This window comes from Gorilla gorilla, chromosome 9 (genome assembly GCF_029281585.2).
Source record: "Gorilla gorilla gorilla isolate KB3781 chromosome 9, NHGRI_mGorGor1-v2.1_pri, whole genome shotgun sequence".
Lineage (NCBI taxonomy): Eukaryota > Metazoa > Chordata > Mammalia > Primates > Hominidae > Gorilla > Gorilla gorilla.
In genome coordinates this window covers 84,835,365-84,858,296 of record NC_073233.2, presented here as the reverse complement: position 1 = coordinate 84,858,296, position 22,932 = coordinate 84,835,365, and the positions used below count along the sequence as shown (strand labels likewise).

At 39.8% G+C, this 22,932-nt stretch overlaps 1 protein-coding gene across 4 annotated transcripts in view; it reads right to left on the bottom strand.

Moving 5' to 3' along the window:
- Positions 1-22,932, bottom strand: part of ACER3 (alkaline ceramidase 3) — a 167,698-nt gene that overhangs the window by 59,797 nt on the left and 84,969 nt on the right. For 3 of the 4 annotated variants that reach the window (XM_031016240.3, XM_055356856.2, XM_055356855.2), the window contains exon 3: positions 11,506-11,558. In XM_031016240.3, coding sequence (XP_030872100.1) covers positions 11,506-11,558 — 53 coding nt within the window. Of the gene's footprint in view, positions 1-11,336; positions 11,440-11,505; positions 11,559-22,932 lie in introns of those variants that run through there. The other variant, XM_063693400.1, reaches the window with a different exon arrangement.

Genomic DNA, 22,932 nt, shown 5'->3' with positions numbered 1-22,932 from the left:
CACACACGTACATTGTATTTAGTTGTCAGGTCTTTTTATCTCCTTTTATCTGGAACACTTCATCAGTCTTTGAGTTTTATGACTATCATACTTTTGAAGATGATAGGCCAGATGTTTTGTATAATGTCCTTCAATTTGGTTTTGTCTGATGTTTTCATAACATTAAATTCAGATTACGCATCTTTGGCAAGAGTATCAGAGAAGTGATGACATTTTTCTTGTCATTGCAGCCTATTAGATGGCATATGTAAACCAAAAATAAAGTTCTAAGCTCTCCAACTGACTGGATGAACCCCTCTTGGCCAAGGGGACCCCAGAGAAACATGAAAACTGAATTTTTAGCCATGATGGGGAAAGGAGGTCCGACATGCCTCGTTATAATCCTCACCCTTTTGAAGTTTAGGCACAACTGCCCATGATTAAGGTTAAAATAGAGATCATAAGACTGACAAAACAGACTGTGGCAATAAACAGTCATTACCAAATTATAATCACAGTAAGAGTTGCAAGGTAGCCATGCAAGCTAAGAGTTAAGTTACACCCTGCAAACTATAAGATCTTATTAAACAGGTTTCTTTTTTTTTTTAAATTTTATTATTATTATACTTTAAGTTTTAGGGTACATGTGCACAACATGCAGGTTTGTTACATATGTATACATGTGCCATGTTGGTGTGCTGCACCCATTAACTCGTCATTTAGCATTAGGTATATCTCCTAATGCTATCCCTCCCCCCTCCCCCCACCTCACAACAGGCCCTGGTGTGTGATGTTCCCCTTCCTGTGTCCATGTGTTGTCATGGTTCAATTCCCACCTATGAGTGAGACCATGCAGTGTTTGGTTTTTTGTCCTTGTGATAGTTTGCTGAGAATGATGGTTTCCAGCTTCATCCATGTCCCTACAAAGGACATGAACTCATCCTTTTTTATGGCTGCATAGTATTCCATGGTGTATATGTGCCACATTGTCTTAATCCAGTCTATCATTGTTGGACATTTAGGTTGGTTCCAAGTCTTTGCTATTGTGAATAGTGCCACAATAAACATACGTGTGCATGTGTCTTTATAGCAGCATGATTTATAATCCTTTGGGTATATACCCAATAATGGGATGGCTGGGTCAAATGGTATTTCTAGTTCTAGATCCTCGAGGAATCGCCACACTGTCTTCCACAATGGCTGAACTAGTTTACAGTCCCACCAAAAGTGTAAAAGTGTTCCTATTTCTCCACATCCTCTCCAGCACGTGTTGTTTCCTGACTAATGATCACCATTCTAACTGGTGTGAGATGGTATCTCATTGTGGTTTTGATTTGCATTTCTCTGATGGCCAGTGATGATGAGCATTTTTTCATGTGTTTTTTTGGCTGCATAAATGTCTTCTTCTGAGAAGTGTCTGTTCATATCCTTTGCCCACTTTTTGATGGAGTTGTTTGTTTTTTTCTTGTAAATTTGTTTGAGTTCATTGTAGATTCTGGATATTAGCCCTTTGTCAGATGAGTAGATTGCAAAAATTTTCTCCCATTCTGTAGGTTGCCTGTTCACTCTGATGGTAGTTTCTTTTGCTGTGCAGAAGCTCTTCAGTTTAATTAGATCCCATTTGTCAATTTTGGCTTTTGTTGCCATTGCTTTTGGTGTTTTAGACATGAAGTCCTTGTCCATGCCTATGTCCTGAATGGTATTGCCTAGGTTTTCTTCTAGGGTTTTTATAGTTTTAGGTCTAACATCTAAGTCTTTAATCCATCTTGAATTAATTTTTGTATAAGGTGTAAGGAAGGGATCCAGTTTCAGCTTTCTACATATGGCTAGCCAGTTTCCCCAGCACCATTTATTAAATAAGGAATCCTTTCCCCATTGCTTGTTTTTCTGAGGTTTGTCAAAGATCAGATAGTTGTAGATATGTGGCATTATTTCTGAGGGCTCTGTTCTGTTCCGTTGGTCTATAACTCTGTTTTGGTACCAGTACCAGGCTGTTTTGGTTACTGTAGCCTTGTAGTATAGTTTGAAGTCAGGTAGAGTGATGCCTCCAGCTTTGTTCTTTTGGCTTAGGATTGACTTGGCAATGCGGGCTCTTTTTTGGTTCCATATGAACTTTAAAGTAATTTTTTCCAATTCTGTGAAGAAAGTCATTGGTAGCTTGATGGGGATGGCATTGAATCTATAAATTACCTTGGGCAGTATGGCCATTTCCACGATATTGATTCTTCCTACCCATGAGCATGGAATGTTCTTCCATTTGTTTGTATCCTCTTTTATTTCATTGAGCAGTGGTTTGTAGTTCTCCTTGAAGAGGTCCTTCACATCCCTTGTAAGTTGGATTCCTAGCTATTTTATTCTCTTTGAAGCAATTGTGAATGGGAGTTCACTCATGATTTGGCTCTCTGTTTGTCTGTTATTGGTGTATAAGAATGCTTGTGATTTTTGCACATTTATTTTGTATCCTGAGACTTTGCTGAAGTTGCTTATCAGCTTAAGGAGATTTTGGGCTGAGAGGATGGAGTTTTCTAGACATACAATCATGTCATCTGCAAACAGGGACAATTTGACTTCCTCTTTTCCTAATTGAATGCCCTTTATTTCCTTCTCCTGCCTGATTGCCCTGGCCAGAACTTCCAACACTATGTTGAATAGGAGTGGTGAGAGAGGACATCCCTGTCTTGTGCCAGTTTTCAAAGGGAATGCTTCCAGTTTTTGCCCATTCAGTATGATATTGGCTGTGGGTTTGTCATAAATAGGTCTTATTATTTTGAGATATGTCCCATCAATACCTAATTTATTGAGAGCTTTTAGCATGAAGGGCTGTTGAATTTTGTCAAAGGCCTTTTCTGCATCTATTGTGATAACCATGTGGTTTTTGTCTTTGGTTCTGTTTATATGCTGGATTACGTTTATTGATTTGCATATGTTGAACCAGTCTTGCATCCCAGGGATGAAGCCCACTTGATCAATGGTGGATAAGCTTTTTGATGTGCTGCTGGATTCGGTTTGCCAGTATTTTATTGAGGATTTTTGCCTCAATGTTCATCAAGGACATTGGTCTAAAATTCTCTGCAGGCTTTGGTAACAGGATGATGCTGGCCTCATAAAATGAGTTAGGGAGGATTCCCTCTTTTTCTATTGATTGGAATAGTTTCAGAAGGAATGGTACCAGCTTCTCCTTGTACCTCTGGTAGAATTCGGCTGTGAATCCGTCTGGTCCTGGACTCTTTTTGGTTGGTAAGCTATTGATTATTGCCACAATTTCAGAGCCTGTTATTGGTCTATTCAGAGATTCAACTTCTTCCTGATTTAGTCTTGGGAGGGTGTATGTGTCCAGGAATTTATCCATTTCTTCTAGATTTTCTAGTTTATTGGCATAGAGGTGTTTATAGTATTCTCTGATGGTAGTTTGTATTTCTGTGGGATCGGTGGTGATATCCCCTTTATCATTTTTGATTGTGTCTATTTGATTCTTCTCTCTTTTCTTCTTTATTAGTCTTGCTAGCAGTCTATCAATTTTGTTGATCTTTTCAAAAAACCAGCTCTTGGATTCATTGATTTTTTGAAGGGTTTTTTGTGTCTTTATCTCGTTCAGTTCTGCTCTGATTTTAGTTATTTCTTGCCTTCTGCTAGCTTTTGAATGTGTTTGCTCTTGATTCTCTAGTTCTTTTAATTGTGATGTCAGGGTGTCAATTTTAGATCTTTCCTGCTTTCTCTTGTGGGCATTTAGTGCTATACATTTCCCTCTACACACTGCTTTGAATGTGTCCCAGAGATTCTGGTATGTTGTGTCTTTGTTCTCGTTGGTTTCAAAGAACATCTTTATTTCTGCCTTCATTTCGTTATGTACCCAGTAGTCATTCAGGAGCAGGTTGTTCAGTTTCCATGTAGTTGAGCAGTTTTGAGTGAGTTTCTTAATCCTGAGTTCTAGTTTGATTGCACTGTGGTCTGAGAGACAGTTTGTTATACTTTCTGTTCTTTTACATTTGCTGAGGAGTGCTTTACTTCCAACTATGTGGTCAATTTTGGAATAGGGGTGGTGTGGTGCTGAAAAGAATGTATATTCTGTTGATTTGGGGTGGAGAGTTCTGTAGATGTCTATTAGGTCTGCTTGGTGCAGAGCTGAGTTCAATTCCTGGATATCCTTGGTAACTTTCTGTCTCGTTGATCTGTCTTATGTTGACAGTGGGGTGTTAAAGTCTCCCATTATTATTGTGTGGGAGTCTAAGTCTCTTTGTAGGTCACTAAGGACTTGCTTTATGAATCTGGGTGCTCCTGTATTGGGTGCATATATATTTAGGATAGTTAGCTCTTCTTGTTGAATTGATGCCTTTACCATTATGTAATGGCCTTCTTTGTCTCTTTTGATCTTTGTTGGTTTAAAGTCTGCTTTATCAGAGACTAGGATTGCAACCCCTGCTTTTTTTTGTTTTCCATTTGCTTGGTAGATCTTCCTCCATCCCTTTATTTTGAGCCTATGTGTGTCTCTGCATGTGAGATTGGTCTCCTGAATACAGCACACTGATGGGTCTTGACTCTTTATCCAATTTGCCAGCCTGTGTCTTTTAATTGGAGCATTTAGCCCATTTACATTTAAGGTTAATATTGTTATGTGTGAATTTGATCCTGTCATTATGATGTTAGCTGGTTATTTTGCTGGTTAGTTGATGTAGTTTCTTCCTAGCATTGATGGTCTTTACAATTTGGCATGTTTTGCAGTGGCTGGTACTGGTTGTTCCTTTCCACGTTTAGTGCTTCCTTCAGGAGCTCTTTTAGGGCAGGGCTGGTGGTGACAAAATCTCTCAGCATTTGCTTGTTTGTAAAGGATTTTATTTCTCCTTCACTTATGAAGCTTAGTTTGGCTGGATATGAAATTCTGTGTTTAAAATTCTTTTCTTTAAGAATGCTGAATATTGGCCCCACTCTCTTCTGGCTTGTAGAGTTTCTGCTGAGAGATCAGCTTTTAGTCTGATGGGCTTCCGTTTGTGGGTAACCCGACCTTTCTCTCTGGCTGCCCTTAACATTTTTTCCGTCATTTCAGCTTTCGTGAATCTGACAGTTATGTGTCTTGGAGTTGCTCCTCTCGAGGAGTATCTTTGTGGCATTCTTTGTATTTCCTGAATTTGAATGTTGGCCTGCCTTGCTAGATTGGGGAAGTTCTCCTGGATAATATCCTGCAGAGTGTTTTCCAACTTGGTTCCATTCTCCCCGTCACTTTCAGGTACAACAATCAGACGTAGATTTGGTCTTTTCACATAGTCCCATATTTCTTGGAGGCTTTGTTCGTTTCTTTTTATTCTTTTTTCTCTACACTTCTCTTCTGGCTTCATTTCATTCATTTCGTCTTCCATCACTGATAGCCTTTCTTCCAGTTGATCGCATCAGCTACTGAGGCTTGTGCATTCGTCACGTAGTTCTCGTGCCGTGGTTTTCAGCTCCATCAGGTCCTTTAAGGACCTCTCTGCATTGGTTATTCTAGTTAGCCATTCATCTTATTTTTTTTCAAGGTTTTTAACTTCTTTGCCATTGGTTTGAACTTCCTCCTTTAGCTTGGAGTAGTTTAATCTTCTGAAGCCTTCTTCTCTCGACTTGTCAAAGTCATTCTCCGTCCAGCTTTGTTCCATTGCTGGTGAGGAGCTGCGTTCCTTTGGAAGAGGACAGGCGCTCTGATTTTTAGTTTCCAGTTTTTCTGCTCTGTTTTTTCCCATCTTCGTGGTTTTATCTACTTTTGGTCTTTGATGATGGTGACGTACAGATGGGTTTTTGGTGTGGATGTCCTTTCTGTTTGTTAGTTGTCCTTCTAACAGTCAGGACCCTCAGCTGCAGGTCTGTTGGAGTTTGCTGGAGGTCCACTTCAGACCCTGTTTGCCTGGCTATCAGCAGTGGTGGCTGCAGAACAGAGGATATTGGTGAACCGCAAATGCTGCTGCCTCATCATTCCTCTGGAAGTTTTGTCTCAGAGGAGTACCCAGCCGTGTGAGGTGTCAGTCCGCCCCTACTGGGGAGTGCCTCCCAGTTAGGCTACTCGGGGGTCAGGGACCCACTCGAGGAGGCAGTCTGCCCATTCTCAGATCTCAAGCTTCGTGCTGGGAGAACCACTACTCTCTTCAAAGCTGTCAGACAGGGACATTTAAGTCTGCAGAGGTTACTGCTGCCTTTTGTTTGTCTGTGCCCTGCCCCCAGAGGTGGAGCCTATAGAGGCAGGCAGGCCTCCTTGAGCTGTGGTGGGCTTCATCCAGTTCGAGCTTCCCAGCCGCTTTGTTTACCTACTCAAGCCTCGGCAATGGCGGGCACCCCTCCCCCAGCCTCACTGCCGCCTTGCAATTTGATCTCAGACTGCTGTGCTAGCAGTGAGAGAGGCTCCATGGGCGTAGGACCCTCCGAGCCAGGTGCAGGATATAATCTCCTGGTGTGCGGTTTGTTAAGCCCATTGGGAAAGCGCAGTATTAGGGTGGGAGTGACCCGATTTTCCAGGTGCCATCGGTCACCCCTTTCTTTGACTAGGAAAGGGAATTCCTTGACCCCTTGCACTTCCTGGGTGAGGCAATGCCTCGCCCTGCTTTGGCTCACGTACAGTGCACTGCACTCACTGACCTGCACCCAATGTCCGGCACTCCCCAGTGAGATGAACCCGGTACCTCAGTTGGAAATGCAGAAGTCACCTGTCTTCTGTGTCGCTCACGCTGAGAGTTGTAGACTGGAGCTGTTCCTATTCGGCCATCTTGGCTACTTGACCAGGTTTTTTTTCTTAACGCAGTATAATGTGGCTTACTTTTCAACCTGACTTTGGTATAGCATCACATGACAAGGAAATCAAAGGACCTCTTGAGACTCTATTGTCCTGAGATAGGAATAATACAGGGTGGAGAAGAAATTCCAGGCAGCAATTTCACATGACTTAGAGTCTTTGGGCTGGTAAGATCCTGAAAAACAGGGTGTGGACCAAGCTGGCTAAGACTGATTGGATCCAGCATGTCACTGGATTTGACCGAGGTTTCACCTAGGACCTCATTATATGCTCATTAACATACTAAACCACAAACCCAGCAGCACCACTGAAATAGGTCAGGGTCACTGGTCTCGTTGTCTAATGTGTTATCCGAGCTCGTGGTCTCAAGAAAATTAAGGAGTGTGGACCCAAAGAATGAGGTTGGAGGAAAAGTTTAATAGGCAAAAGAAGAAAAGCTGAATTGAAAAGCTTTCACAAGAAACTGCTCTCATGTCTGTAAGTGTTTGAGAAACTTATCTATAAAACTGTCTGCATAACTTCCCTTTATGTAGTTGTGGGTATGTCTCTAGGTAAGCATAAAGTGAAACTTCTTGTTTGTATAATTGTGGTTTTGTTTAAAGTAAGCCCCCCTCCTCCCTCTGCAAGTTTCCATGGGGCCCACTGTATACATGTCTGAAAAGGGGAGGAAACTTCCTGGGAGCTTGCTAATCATACAAAGAACAAAGGGCTTCTATGCTGGACTTTTCCTGCCTTGCCTGCTTATCTGTGGCTTATCTGTGCACTGTAGCTGCGATTTTTCAGGCAGGCAGCTTCTACAGTCTGAGTTTTTCTCCAAGCTGCTCTATCTTGCCTGTAGCTGTGATTTTTCAGGCAGGTAGCTTTTCCAAGGACCAGCCTTAACCATTTACCTAACTAATTTTTCCTTTTCTTCTCCCTCACTATGACAGTTCCAGGAACACCTATTGGATGGCACCACAGTTCTGATAAATCTGTACCTTTTTCCAGGAATTTTCATGAATATTCCATTCCTTGGTTAGAGAAACACATAAAGGTAGCAGCCCCAAACCCCACTGCATGACACTCTCTCAAGTACACCTGCACTCCCTTGAGTGTGTACTTTTACTCTTTGCAATAAATTTCTTTACTTTCATTATTTTTCGACTTGTCCTTGAATTCATTCTTGTGATGGTGTCAAGAGCCTAGACATTGGCTAGGATAGAGGTCCACTGCTGTTTGGGGCCATCCCCCAGTCCACCAGTATCACACCATGCCATGGTCACTAATATTGGCTCAGAATAAACCTTTAAAAAATACTTGACAGGCCAGGCGCAGTGGCTCATGCCTGTATTCCCAGCACTTTGGGAGGCCAGGTGGGTGGATCATCTGAGGTCAAGAGTTCAAGACCAGCCTGGCCAATGTGGTGAAACCCTGTCTCTACTAAAAATACAAAAATTAGCGAGGCATGGTGGCGGGTGCTTATAACCCCAGCTACTCAGGAGGCTGAGGCAGGAGAATTGCTTGAACCTGGCAGGCAGAGGTTGCAGTGAGCCGAGATCACACTGCATTCCAGTGTCACTCTGGGTGACAGAGTGAGACTCCATCTCAAAAAAAAAAAAAAAAATTAGCTGGGCATGGTGGTGCACGCCTGTAACCCCAGCTACTCGGGAGGCTGAGGCAGGAGAATCACTTGAACCTGGGAGGCAGAGGTTGCCGTAAGCCAAGATTACACCACTGCATGCCAGCCTAAGTGACAAGGGTGAAACTCCGTCTCAAAAAATAATAATAATAAAAATTAAAAATAATAAAATAAAGATATTTGACAGGGTTTAGTTTTTCCATTAACACATATAATTTTGACTTGTCCCATTAGTGATGATTAGGTTGCTTGATTAAGGTGATTCCCACTTGGCTTCTCCACTGTAAAGGTATTCTTTCTCCCCTTTTTAAGTATTTTGTGGAAAGGTACTTTGAAACTATGTAAATATACTCTTTAACATCAAACTTTTTCTTTATTCATTTATTTATACTCGTATTATTTCATTTAATACATCATTTATTATCTAGTATGGACTCAGATTTCCCATATTACTCATCAGGTTACATTATAACTATTATAACCCGTTACCATTTATTTTGATGCTCAAATTGTCCCAGATTTGGCCAGCAGGAACCTCTTCAAGTTGGCTTCAGTGTCCTTTTGACATATTCCCATAATTTTTTGAGCCTTTCCATTTTTTCTGGCATAAAAAGATGATCTAGGCTGATATTGTCCTTTTTTTTTTTCTGCCCCAGCCCTTGGAATCAGCCCTGGTTCCTTTTAAAGAAGAATGATTTTTAGAAAACAAGATCTGGATGCTAGGTATATTCTTTGGCTTTGAAGTTCCCCATTCCCAGATCCTGTCATGGACAGAGCTTGAGAATGTATGTACATATGTGTGTATTAAAATATTTAAGTATATATACATATACACAAAATACATACATATGCATATCACATATTTTCACATCTATATTTATGTCTATTATATATGTATGTATTGAACATAGGAGTTTGCACTGTTAACTCCAATTTCAGTTTGTCACCACAGAGCTCATTCTAGTTTTCATCTTTTCCGTATTTGCGACTTTGTTCTCTAACAGTAAGAAACCTGGCTCCCATTCTCCTTAATGTATTTATTTATTTGATTAATTACCCTGTATGCAACATGGCTTCCATTGCTACCTCTCCTTTTCCCAAGCAATGCCCTTCTCACTCAATTCAGGCTCCAACACTCGGTGCTGGGCTGCTGCTGCACCTCCACTTAGATGGCCTCTCGACTCTGCTTGTGCTCTCAGATCCTGCACTGGGCCACTGTGCCATGTAGAAGTCACTCTCACCTTCCCAGGGTACCAAAACATGGCACAAAGCTGTCCCCACTGTGTGGCACTCTCTCCATCCCACTCAGATTCCAACCGCATGTCAAATGACCCCCCCAACTTGGGAGGACACCCTTCTTATTCTGCACTGAGCTGTCCCCTTTGCATGGATACCTTTTCAACCCTGGTCTCTAATACACTGTCCCTGGGCTGCCTTGATGTGCAAATACCCTCCTCACTCCTAGTTAGGCTCTGACACCCTACACTGGACTATCCCCCTATGTTGACACTCTCTTTAACTGGCTGAGGTCCCAGAGTTCTGTGATGGATGGTCCCCACCCCATGTGGCTATCCTATAAGCCACACTCAGGTTTTGACACTCCAATGTGGCTACTGAGCACTTGAAATAAGCCTAATCTGAACTAAAAATATATTGCAGGTATAATAACCAGATTTAAGAATATGAAATACTTTATTCATAATTTTTTATATTGATTATATATAGAGAAGTAGTATTTTAGATATACTGGGTTAAATAAAATTTATTATTATTATTATTATTATTTGAGACAGAGTCTTGCTCTGTCGCCAGGCTGGAGTGCAGTGGCGTGATCTTGGCTTACTGCGATCTCCGCCTCCCAGGCTCAAGAGATTCTCCTGCCTCAGCTTCCCGGGTAGCTGGGATTACAGGTGCACACCACCACACCCAGCTAATTTTTGTATTTTTAGTAGAGACGGGGTTTCAACATGTTGGCCAGGATGGTCTCAATCTCCTGACCTCGTGATCCACCCACCTCCGCCTCTCAAAGTGCTGGGATTACAGGCATGAGCCACCACGCCCAGCCAAATAAAATATATTATTATTTTCACCCATTTCTGTGTACTTTTTTTCAATGTAGCTACTAGAAAAATTTAAATTACAAATGTAGCTCAGATTTTACTTGTACTACTGTTCTAGAAGTTTCTGGATTAGTGATGGGAAATCAAGAGATCAAAAGACTGAGGACTTGACATATATGCCCTCCTCAGAGTAAGGATGGAAACTAAGAATCCTTGGCTAGCTCTGCAGGATGTCCAATCTTTTGGCTTCCCTGAGCCACACATAAAATTAACACTAACGGTCAGGTGCGGTGGCTCACGCTTGTAATCTCAGCATTTTGGGAGGCTGAGGCAGGCGGATCACCTGAGGTCAGGAGTTTGAGACCAGCCGGGCCAACATGGTGAAACCCCGTCTCTACTAAAAATATAAAAAATTAGCCGGGCTTGGTGGTGGGTGCCTGTAGTCCTAGCTACTTGGGAGGCTGAGGCAGGAGAATTGCTTGAACCTGGGAGGCGGAGGTTGCAGTGAGCCAAGATCGCGCTACTGCACTCCAGCCTGGGCAATAAGAGCAAAACTTCGACTCAAAAAAATGAAAAATAAAAATAAAAATAAATTGCAAAAAAAACCTTATAATGTTTTAAGAAAGTTTATGAATTTGTATTGGGCAGCATTCAAAGCCATCCTGGGTCACATGCGGCCCACAGGTTGGACAAGCTTGCTTTAAAGTCTTGCTACATAGAGGGACTCAGACTATTCAAATGGATGCCATACAGCCATGAAAGAATGCAGGTATCTCAGAATAAGAATATATTGTTCTGGTGAACTGATTATGTCTTTTTAAGATGTCCCCATGTGGCTCTGCTCTCTAATGCTGCTCTCAATTTTATATGCCTGCACAGAGATGGTCAAAAAGCCCTATACTATTTGTACTTGTTTTCTTTATGGACTCACCTGCTTATTTCTTTACTTCACTTAGTCAGTTTGGATCCTCAGACTTGAAGTAAAAAACTCCAGAGATTACAAATCCCATCTTTTAGCCATAGTTATGTGCTCTTTTCTCAAATCTGAAGTACTTCTGAATTAAGAGAAATAAGCATTTGTCAATTTCATCATTACTAACCTGCATTTCATATTTCAGAGTCATGTGGAAGCACCAGGATCCCATTCCTACCACTGAAATTAAACAAATGAAAAAAAATTAGCATGAAATTCTTTGTGCGTGGACAGTGACCTGAGAAGACAATAAGACATTTCAAAGCATTGAGTTAAGGATAATGAAGTTTATAAAATCTAGTGGCAAGATATAGCTGACTCTTGAGTAAGTGCTATAATTGGTGAAATTTTGGTGTAGAAAAGAAGTACAATATAAGTTCTCCTAAATTCCCTCTACTAAGTGACTTACTAGACTAACAATATTCCATTATTTCTGTAAAATGTATTATCTGATGCTCAGGATAAGTTTTAATGCACATAGCTCGTTAGCTACTCCTTTGCACTTCTGACCCAAATGGCTAAGGTGTATGCTTACTAAGAGCCAGTCAGTTTGTTCCTGAACTTGTTGATGCCATTGTATTTGGTTATCAGAGCTATGACTGCAAAAAGAGTTGTTGCTTCTCCAAGAACTATTTAAAATGCTTAAAGTAGACTTAATAAAAATGAGTTGCTGGCCGGACACAGTGGCTCACGCCTGTAATCCCAGCACTTTGGGAGGTTGAGGCGGGTGGACCATCTAAGGTCAGGAGTTCAAGACCAGCCTGGCCAACATGGTGAAACCCCGTCTCTACTAAAAATACAAAAATTAGCTGGACATGGTGGCAGGCCCCTGTAATTCCAGCTACTAGGGAGGCTGAGGCAAGAGAATCGTTTGAACCCAGAAGAAGGAGGTTGCAGTGAGCTGAGACTGTGCCACTGCACTCCAGCCTGGGCAACAAGAGCAAAACTCTGTCTCAAAAAAAAAAAAAAAAAAAAAGTTGCTAATAAAAATCATGTTGAATTAGGTGTGGTTGGATATCTGCTACAGACTGGGAAAAATAGTAAAAATCTAAAAAGATTCTGTAGGCAGGGCACAGGGGCTCAGGCTTGTAATCCCAGCACTTTGGGAGGCTAAGGCCAGAGGATCGCTTGAACTCAGAAGTTCAAGACCAGCCTGGGCAACATAGTGAGACCTTATCTCTATTAATACATAAGATAATAATAATAAAATTAAAAAATAAAAAGATTCTGTGTTCATGTCCTAAGTTCTTCCCAAGTGCCTCCATTTTAAATAAACTATTTTCATTTTAGCGTTTTATAAAATGTTTGGTTTTTAAAGCAAAGAGTAAGTAGAACTAAAATTAGGGTCTCTCATTCAATGGTCATGCCCTATGTTAAGTAATTGTCAAAGATTATATACAACAAAAATAAAACTTCAGGCCCAGCCTGGTGGCTCACACCTGTAATCCCAGCACTTTGGAGGCTGAGGCAGACAGATCACCTGAGGTCAGGAGTTCGAGCTCAGCCTGGTCAACATGGTGAAATCCCATCTCTACTAAAAATACAAAAATTAGCCAGACATGGTGATGCACACCTGTAGTCCCAGCTACTTGGGAGGCTGTGGCGGGAGGATCGCGTAAACCTGGGAAATGGAGGTTGCAGTGAGCCGAGATTGTGCCACTGCACTTCAGCCTCGGTGACAGAGTGAGACTCCATCTCAAAAATGAAAAAACAAAAAAAAAATTAAAAATTAAACTTCATGTATATATGTATTCAATAATTCTGTGCTTCAACATATCAAAGGTTTAATATCCAAAATTTAAAAAATTCTATGCTTCAACTTAAAAAAATTAACTGATCAAGTATCAGCCCTTATAACATCTAATAAAGCTTTTTTTTCTGATTCAGTTTAGTTTAGAATTTACTGAGTGCATCCTATTTGCCAAATTTAGTTATAGATGCTGAGGTACAAAAATAAGATCCAGTCATTGGCCTTAATGAAACATATAGTCTAATGGAAGAGACAGGCAGATAAACAGAAGGTGCCTGTACATGGATGGACATATGCGTTGAGTACCACAGAAGCACAGAGAAGGAACGCTTGTGAAGGAAATCCAAGAATGCAAGAATGATGGTACAGATTAAACTTAAGGATACATAGGACTTAGCCCAACAAATGTAGTGAGTAGGGGCGTCATTAAATAATTTGTATGAAGCCACCTGAGAAAAATTTCAAACTATATGTTATTCTTGCCTTTAAAAAAAATCACTAGATTGTAATTTTTCTCCTCAAAATGAAATGAGGGAAATAAGATAGTTATTGCACTCATCTCATTAGAGAAATAAGGAAGTGGGGTGGTTCATGCCTTTTTTTCCCAAAAAAGTAATTAGAAGGTACAAAGGTGGATAAATTATTCAATGCAAAGGAAAAAAAAACCTTTAAGTTATTTAAAGTCACACAATAACAATATACTATGAAGTAAAAAAAAAAAAGTGAGATGGGATGATTATTCATCTTGGTAGAATGGCCACTTTATCATGCCTTACTCAAGGACTGTTTTTATCAAAACCTTTTCAAAGTGTTCTCTTGATACTGTTAAATTATATAGCATTAAAAGTCTGATTTTTTTCCCTGCTTTTGCTCACAGAGCCATTAAACGTCTGACTTTTTAGAGATCTCTACAGTTTATTTCCTTTCAACAATCTGGGTAACACATAAAAAAGTATTCTGATGAAAATCTATTCTGGTGGCTACTCAGAGGTTTCAAATTCCTTTCAGGAGAGGGTAGCACTAGGTTTACTCCTCTTTTTTTCTTTGTTATTTTCCTTTCTTTTAAAAAGTGCTCTCCTGCAACTGACATTTCTAGACATTTAGAGTCCAAAAACATGTAATAGAACAGCATTCTCTATGCAATATTTTGTATTTTGCCCCTTTAAAGCAAACCACCAAGTTTTGCTGAAGTTTATCAGGTTTCTTGAGATATAATTCACATAAAATCAATCCAAAGTATACAATTCAATTGTTTTCAGTATATTCAGAGGTGTGCAAACATCACCTCAACCTAATTTTAGAACATTTTCATCACCCCTAAAAGAAAGCCTATACCCATTAGCAGTCATTTTCCATTTTCTCTCAACCCCTCCAGCCCTGGGCAATCATTAGTCTACTTTGTCTGTACAGATTTGCCTACTGGGGACATTACATCTAAGTGGAATCATACATCATGTAGTCTTTTATGTCTAGCTTCTCTTCCTTAAGCATAATGTTTCCAAGGTTCATTTATGTCATCACATGCATCAGTGATTCATCCTTTTTATGGACGAATAATAATATTCCATTATATGAACATACAATATTTTACTTATCCATTCATCAGGTGATGGACATTGCTATGTACTGAATGTTTCTATGCCTGCCTCCCCAACTCCCCAGTTCATATGTTGAAGCTCTAGCCCCTAATGTGATGGTATCTGGAGGTGAGACCTTTGGGAGTTAATTAGGTTTGGATGAGGTCATATGGGCGTGGCATCCCCAGGATGGGATTAGTGCCCTTATAAGAGTAAGACACTGAAGCTTGCTTCTTCTCTTTCCACAGCACAGACAGAGGAAAGGCCATGTGAGACACAGCAAGAAAGTGACCATCTGCAAGCCAGGAAGGAGATGTTTTTTGGTTTTGGTTCCTCACCAGGAACCAAATTAAATGCCACCTTGATCTTGGACTTCCAAGCCTCCAGAACTGTGAGAAATAAATGTGTGTTGCTTAAGCCACCCAGTCTATGGTATTTTGTTATGGCAGCCTGAGCTAAAAAAGACATTTAGGTTGTTTCTACATTTTCGCTATTATGAATAGTGCTGCTGTGAACACTCATATACAAGTTTTTATGTGGACATATGTTTTTATTTCATTCATTCATATACACTTTGGAGTGAGATTTCTGGGTCACGTGGTTTAGTATTTTGAGGAAGTGTTTTTTGGAGTGTCTGTACCATCTTATATTCCTATCAGCAATATACTAATTTCTCCACATCTTGCCAATATTTATCACTGGCTGTCTTTGTGATTACAGCCATCCTAATGGATGTGAAGTGGTATTTCATTATCATTTTGATTAGTATTTCCTTAATGAGGACATCATTTGTTTTCAATAAATATTTACTGTGTACTTAATACTCCAAGCATTTCCATTGGGATAAGTGAGTGTACAAGAGAAATATGGTTCCTGTCTCAGAACTTTAAACAAACCATTAAAAATACAAAAAGGGGCCCGGGTATGGTGACTCACACCTGTAATCCCAGGACTTTGGGAGGCCAAGGTGGGTAGATCCCTTGAGCTCAGGAGTTTGAGACCAGTCTGCCCAACATGGAGAATCTTTGTCTCTACAAAGCATACAGAAGGTTAACTGGGTGTGATGGCATAGTCCTGTAGTCACAGCTACTTGGGAGGCTGAGGTGGGAGGATCACTTGAGCCTGGGAGGTTGAAGCTGCAGTAAGCCATGATTGTGCCACTGCACTCCAGCCTGGGTGACAGAGTGAAATCTTGTCAAAAAAAAAACAAAAAACAAAAAAAACCCAACCAAACCACTAAACAAAAAAACATCAAAAAGGGGAGTTATAGAGCTATGAGAATCTATGCAAAGAGTAATGTTATTACCTCGTCTAGGGGGTCAAAAGAGGGCTGTCTGAGGAAGTAATACTTAAGCTAGAATTTGAAGAATAAATTGAAATTAGCCAGATGAAAGAATTTTTTTAAAAATGATATCATTCTATGTAGAAGAGTCATCTAGAATAAAGACAGAGTTTGTGCATTTGAAGAACTAAAAGAGTTTGGCTTAAGCCATGAACAACTTGGTGTAGGGATCCAATGATGAAACTCGCATGCATGGTTTATAGAAAATAGATTAAGAAGAACTTTTAGGCCAGGTGTGGTGGCTCACACCTATAATCCCAGCACTTTGGGAGGCCGAGGTGGGTGGATCACCTGAGGTCGGGAGTTCGAGACCAGCCTGACCAACATGGTGAAACCCTGTCTCTACTAAAAATACAAAATTAGCTGGGCGTGGTGGTGCAAGCCTGTAATCCCAGCTACTTGGGAGGCTGAGGCAGGAAAATCGCTTGAACCTGGGTGGCGGAGGTTGTGGTAAGCCAAGATTGCGCCATTGCACTCTAGCCTGGGCGACAAGAGTGAAACTCCATCTCAAAAAAAAAAAAAAGAACTTTTAAAGCGATGTTAAAATCTGATTCAGATTTGGACTTTATCCTAAGGAGAAAGTACAGTTGTTAAAAAATGACACATACACATAGGAATTGACATAATCAGTTTTGCATTTTAAAAATATCACTTGGGTAAAAGGCAGGAAAATGTCTAAAGACTAGTTTTCCAATTTTGACATCAAAAATATTTTTAAGCAACCCCATATATTTATTTGTAAACTATATACAAACTGTGGTGCTAAGATACTATACATTTTAAAACACATAAAATACAAATTTTTAAAAAGTGAGGTAAAGAAGTAACTATATACAAATAGAAGTTTTCTGTCTTGTTTTGTTTTGTTTTTTGAGACAGAGTCTCACTCTGTCACCCAGGCTGGAGTGCAATGGCGCAATCTTGGCTCACTGCAACCTCCGCCTCCCAGGTTCAAGTGATTCTCCTGCGTCAGCCTCCTGAGTAGCTGGGATTACAGGCACCCACCACCACGCCCAGCTAATTTTTGTATTTTTAGTAGAGACAGGGTTTCGCCACGTTGGCCAGGCTGGTCTCAAACTCCTGACCTCAAGTAATCCACCCACCTTGGCCTCCCAAAGCACTGGGATTACAGGTGTAAGCCACCGCAACCAGCCACAAATAGAAGTTAACGAGTTTTCTTCCTGCATCCCAAAAGATTTTTTTCATTCCCTGCAGTGTGTGCATCCTGCTTTAACTGCTAGCTTAAATAATGAATAAACTCCTTGCAAGGCATACATGGAGCTTCATAATCTGGCTCCGCTGATTTCTTCCACTGTAGCTTGTAGTTCAGTCACAGCTGATTGCCTTTGGTCTCTCATCTCACACCATTAACTCGAGTCTGCTTTGCCTTTGCTCATCCTGTGCTCACTCTGTCACTTCTGCCTGGAATACTTACTCTTTCCATTGTTCAATCCCACTTGCACCCAACCTATCTCTCTGTTTATTGGAATCTTATGCAACTTCATGGCTGGGTGCAGTGGCTCACACTTGTAATCCCAGCACTTTGGGAGGCTGAGGCGGGCAGATCACTTGAGGTCAGGAGTTTGAGACCAGCCTGGCCAACATGGTGAAACCCTCTCTTTACTAAAAATACAAAAATTAGCCGGGCGTGGTGACAGGCACCTGTAATTGCAGCTACTTGGGAGGCTGAAGCAGGAGAATTGCTTAACCTGGGAGGCGGAGGTTACAGTGAGTTGAGATTGTGCCACTGCAGTCCAGCCTGGGCGATAGAATGAGACTTTGTCTAAAAAAAAAAAAAAAAAGAAATCTTACTTAACTTCTATAGCCATTTTACTGTTTGCTTTTTGTTTCTTTCAATTTTTTTCTTTTGAAGTAATTTCAAACTTACAAAAATGTTGAAAGAATAGTATAGTAGCTGGGCGCAGTGGCTTACACTTGTAATCCCAGCACTTTGAGAGGCCAAGGTGGGCAGATCACGAGGTCAGGAGTTCGAGACCAGCCTGGCCAACTTAGTGAAACCCTGTCTCTACTAAAAATACAAAAATTAGCCAGGCGTCGTGGCGGGCGCCTGTAGTCCCAGCTACTTGGGAGGCTGAGGCAGGAGAATCCCTTGAACCTGGGAGGCGGAGGTTGCAGTGAGCCGAGATTGTGCCACTGCACTCCAGCTTAGGTGACAGGGAGAGACTCCATCTCAAAAAAAAAAAAAAAAAAAAAAAAAAGAAAGAATAGTATAGTGAATTCTTGGATATGTTCTATACATTGGTTCAGATTCACCAATTTTTATCATCTGGCTAATTTTCATATTTATATGTGTGTGTGTGTGTGTGTGTATATATAATATTTTTTCTGAACATTTATGAGTAAATTGATACATCATGCCCTTTTACTCCTTAATACTTCAGTGTGTATCCTAGATCCATTTTAAGTGCCATCTCCTAAGTCAAATGTTCATCTGCTTCCTCTCCAGTTAAGTCTACTATACAAAGCATCCAAGAAATAATGTTTGATAAGGCCAGTAGTTATCAGCTTTTGGATCATACTGTTTTGCCCATACAGCTTTTAAAATGCTAGGCCAGTCCAGAAGCTTCTGATTCAGTGGGTACCCTGGTACATGTATTTTAAAGGGCTGTCAATGACTGTTGCCCATGAAAAGCCAAAGATCACTTTTGGATTCTAAGGTTCATAAAGGCATAGTCTAGGTCTCCACAGTTCACTGTCACCAGAAACTTGCCCAGTGCCAGGCATATAGAGAACACTTATTAGGTATTTGCTGAATGGCTGATTTTTTTCCCTTCTCCTTTGGTAATCCAGTATTTCACAAGAAATAGGGCAGAAGGATAGAAGGAAGGGGGAGAAATAAAATAAGGTGCCTGAAATTAGCTCTCTAAAGTGAACCAGATGGGGGAAACTCAGTCACATCTCCACATTTAACAAGAAATCAAGGGAGAATTCAGAAAGCATTTTGGTCACTTTCTCTCTAGTCAATGATGAACTCAAATGTTCTCCAGACACATTAAAATACTGGAAAGAAAAGAAGACCAAGAGGATCAACACTGCTATTGTGAGCCTCTTAAAATGTTTCATTATGTTGACTATATCCACTTCAAGGGAATACTATGATGTGCTTTAATGGAGGAGGGGAGAGTAAAAAAACCCTTCTAGCTATAAAAATCAGCAAGACACAAAAGTAAAAGAGCAATAAAAATATCCCACCAAAGTTAGCAATTGCTGTATAATTTATTCCCGTTAAGACTTTTATTTATGAATCTTGTGATAAAAAATAAGTTGTAACTTAAGGCTGTACATAAAATTGTTTTTGATAGGATACAGGTACTTTAGAACCTCTGATTTTAGTATATAAATTTTAAAAAGTCAGAGCTGATCCAAAACTTAGGAGAGGATCATTTCATGGTAAGGATATGAATGAAGACAAAATTAGAGGAACCAAATAAAACAATTCAAAAGGCAGAAGTGCAAGTATAAGGCACATATTTAGAATCAAACATATTTTCATTAGATGGGAAGAAAAATGAGGGCAAGTATAATTTTTAGATCTTAGTAAATTCAGGAAAAGACAGAAAAGATCGTCCATATTATCTTTCTCTCAACAAAACATACTTTCTGTGGTTATAACAAGGCTATCAAGATAAAACCTCCAAATCAACTTTGGAACTTTTTTCTTCCTTTGTAAATTCTGGGCCTGGCACGGTGGCTCATGCCTATAATCCTACAACTTTGGGAGGCCAAGACGGGGATTGCTTGAGCCCAGGACTTCAAGACCAGCTCAGCCTGGGCAACATAGTGACACAATGTGTCTACAAAAAATGTAAGAAATTAGCTTGGTATGGTGGTGCACGCCTATGGTCCCAGCTACAAGGGAGGCTGACGTGGCAGGATCACTTGAACCTAGGAGATTGAGGCTGCAGTGAGCCATGATTGCGCCACTGCTCTCCAGCCAGAGTGACAGAGTGAGATCCTGCCTCAAATCTATATCTATATTTAGATATAAATATAGATATAGCTATACATACACACACACTTACATGTGTAAATATATATATATATATATATATATATATATATATATATATATATATGAATGATCATGTCACTCTCCTGTTTAAAACCCTCCATTGGCTTTCCATTGCTCTTAGAATAAACTTTAGACTCTACTCTGGCTTATGGTAAGGCCCTGGGTGATCTGGCTCCTGCCCAAATCTCTCCAACCTCATATTCTACCACTTTCCCTCTTGACTTCTAAGGCATATTAGGAGAAAGTTAGGAAGCACCAGATAATTACAATATTGTGCACTAAATGCTATAGTGTGCACTGTATTCTGTGGGAGAGCAGAAAAGTCATCTGATCCTAGCAGGAGACTGAGGAAGATTTAAAAGGCGGCTTTCTAGAGAAAGCAGAGTCCTAAGTGATAGCTATGCAGAGTTCACCAGACAAAGAAGGTTAAAGGCAGAAAGGTGAAAATACATATGGTACTGAAAACAGCAAGTAGTTTGATATAGCTAAACTGTTGGGTATATGTGGGAGAGTTACGGAAGACGAACCTAGCAAGGCAGACAGAGTCCAGATTAGAACCCATGTGCCAAGGAATATAGATTTTCAAATAGGTGATCTCACTTAAACAGAAAATGGTTGAATAGAAAGAGGTAGGCAGGGCTGGAGAACAGGTGAAGTTTAGCACCATAGAACAGTTTTCATTATTGACACACTACAATTTATCAGAAAGTACATATTTTCTGAAAAATTATTCAAATCACCACAAATAGGAAAATAAAGAGTGGAGAAGTTATTTAAGTCAAAGGAACAAATGTCAAACATGAAAACAAAATGGGATTTGTTGGTCCTTGATTTATAAAAATTAGAAATTCTGGAGATAATTTAAAAAAGGAATCTAAGCATTTTTTCTTTCCTTTTCTTGCATGCACACTGATTTAGTCACATGAAGAATAAAACATTTTATTAATATTAGGGTGACTCTTTTAGCCAACATTTCATCATGATGAAGAGCTGCATTTGACTTGCTTGTTTGTGACATCAAAGTTAATATAAAATTCATATCTGTAGAAATTATCCAGCACACTCCACAAAATAAGTAATAGGGATACGTTTCCCCATATGGTCATGTCCAAAGTGAAGACAGATACAATCAAAATAGAAATGAAATTGGAAAAAGGAGGTCAGGGTACCATCTGCATCTTCTAATCAGATGTTCATATTCACACTTTACTATAGTTTTAAGAGTTTCTCAAGTGTATAATAGAATTTCACTCAGTTGGAACCTCTGGATTCAGATATCTTGGCAAACTACCAGCCAAAGTTTTTCAAGGTTACAATAAAACACAAATATGCTCCGATATACATTTATTTTGACTCATCTGATCACACTGGAAACAGTGTACAAGGGTTTTGGGATCAGACCTAGACTAGAATCCCAGATTTATCACTTATTACTAACTTTAGAAAGCTGCTTAAATCTCTTTGAGACTCAGTTGCCTTAGCTATAAAATAAGGATAATATTTGTCATGAAAGGTTGCTATGAGGATTATCTACCATGTGTCTGGCATACAATAGGTATCAATGAATTTTCTTTTCTAGTCTAACTCAAGCGATGAAAAACTCATGTACAAAGATGACATAATTAGATTTTGGAAGCAAGTTAGCTTATTTGCCATGACAGAAATTTAAAAGCCCAAGAATTACAAGTTCCTTTTAAATCACATCATGGTTTACCATAATGCAAAAGAAGGGACCTAGAATACATGCCACAAGGAGAAGGTCATGTTTCCATAAAGTGTCAAGGCATCAGCAGCCTGGTATATGATATAAAATCTACATATTCAGAGGTTTTAGTGTTATTAGTACTATCAAAACAATGCCAACTATGACTTCCAGGGCATGCATGGCTGTAGCTTTCCAAGTGAAGATAGCATTCACAATAGAAACAAAATTCACTATCATATTAGAGGGGTAGTAGAGTGCAGTAATTGAGAGCATGAACCTTGGAAAGTTGTCCTAAGAAGTTTGGACTTTATCCCTATACTGATAAGAAGCCATTTAGGCTATTTAAAAAGAGTGTTTTAAATTGTTCCCCATCTACCCTCAAGGGAACAGATCATTCTCTAATTTATCTGTTAACTAGTATGTAACCTTATTATAGTAACCTACACACCTACACACACACACACACACAGAGTGAGCCAGAATGGAGCTACAGCAATAACAAAAATAGCAAAAATGAGACTAGATGTTATAATCTTTTATAACTTTTTTCTTAGAAAATAATTTGTTATTCAATTATTGTCTTATTCTAGCTCCAGCCTAAAACCCTATGAAACATAAGCCACAACTGAGGCCTATAGGAACCACATGAAGAGCCATTGCAGCTGCCTGCTTTCCGCCTTAGGCAATTCTACCAAGCTACGTACCTGGCCATCTCATTTCATTTCCTGTTCACTGACTACATGGGCTACTTAGCTATCTGTGGTTTCTGCATCTCTGATTGGTCCTGTCCCTGGGTTTGGGCTACTAGGTTAAACATGTTTATTCAAAATGTAGTTATCTGAAAATCATACTACCATATGCACAAGTACTGGAACTATTAACCAAAAAATAAAAATATTATTTCTGTTGGATGATGGGATTATGAATATTTTTCATTGCTTTCCCCAAATTTTTCTTCAATGTTACTATTTAGCAGACTAAAAAACAAGAGGTCACTAATATTTTTGACAAATTGGACTAAAAAAGAGAGGGGGAAATAAATGAGCTACTAAGCAAGCTGTAAAATGATTTCCAAAAATCCTTTCCATGGCACATTGATTTGATGCCTATTTCAATACTAAGTGTAATTGCTTCAATTTAAAAGTCT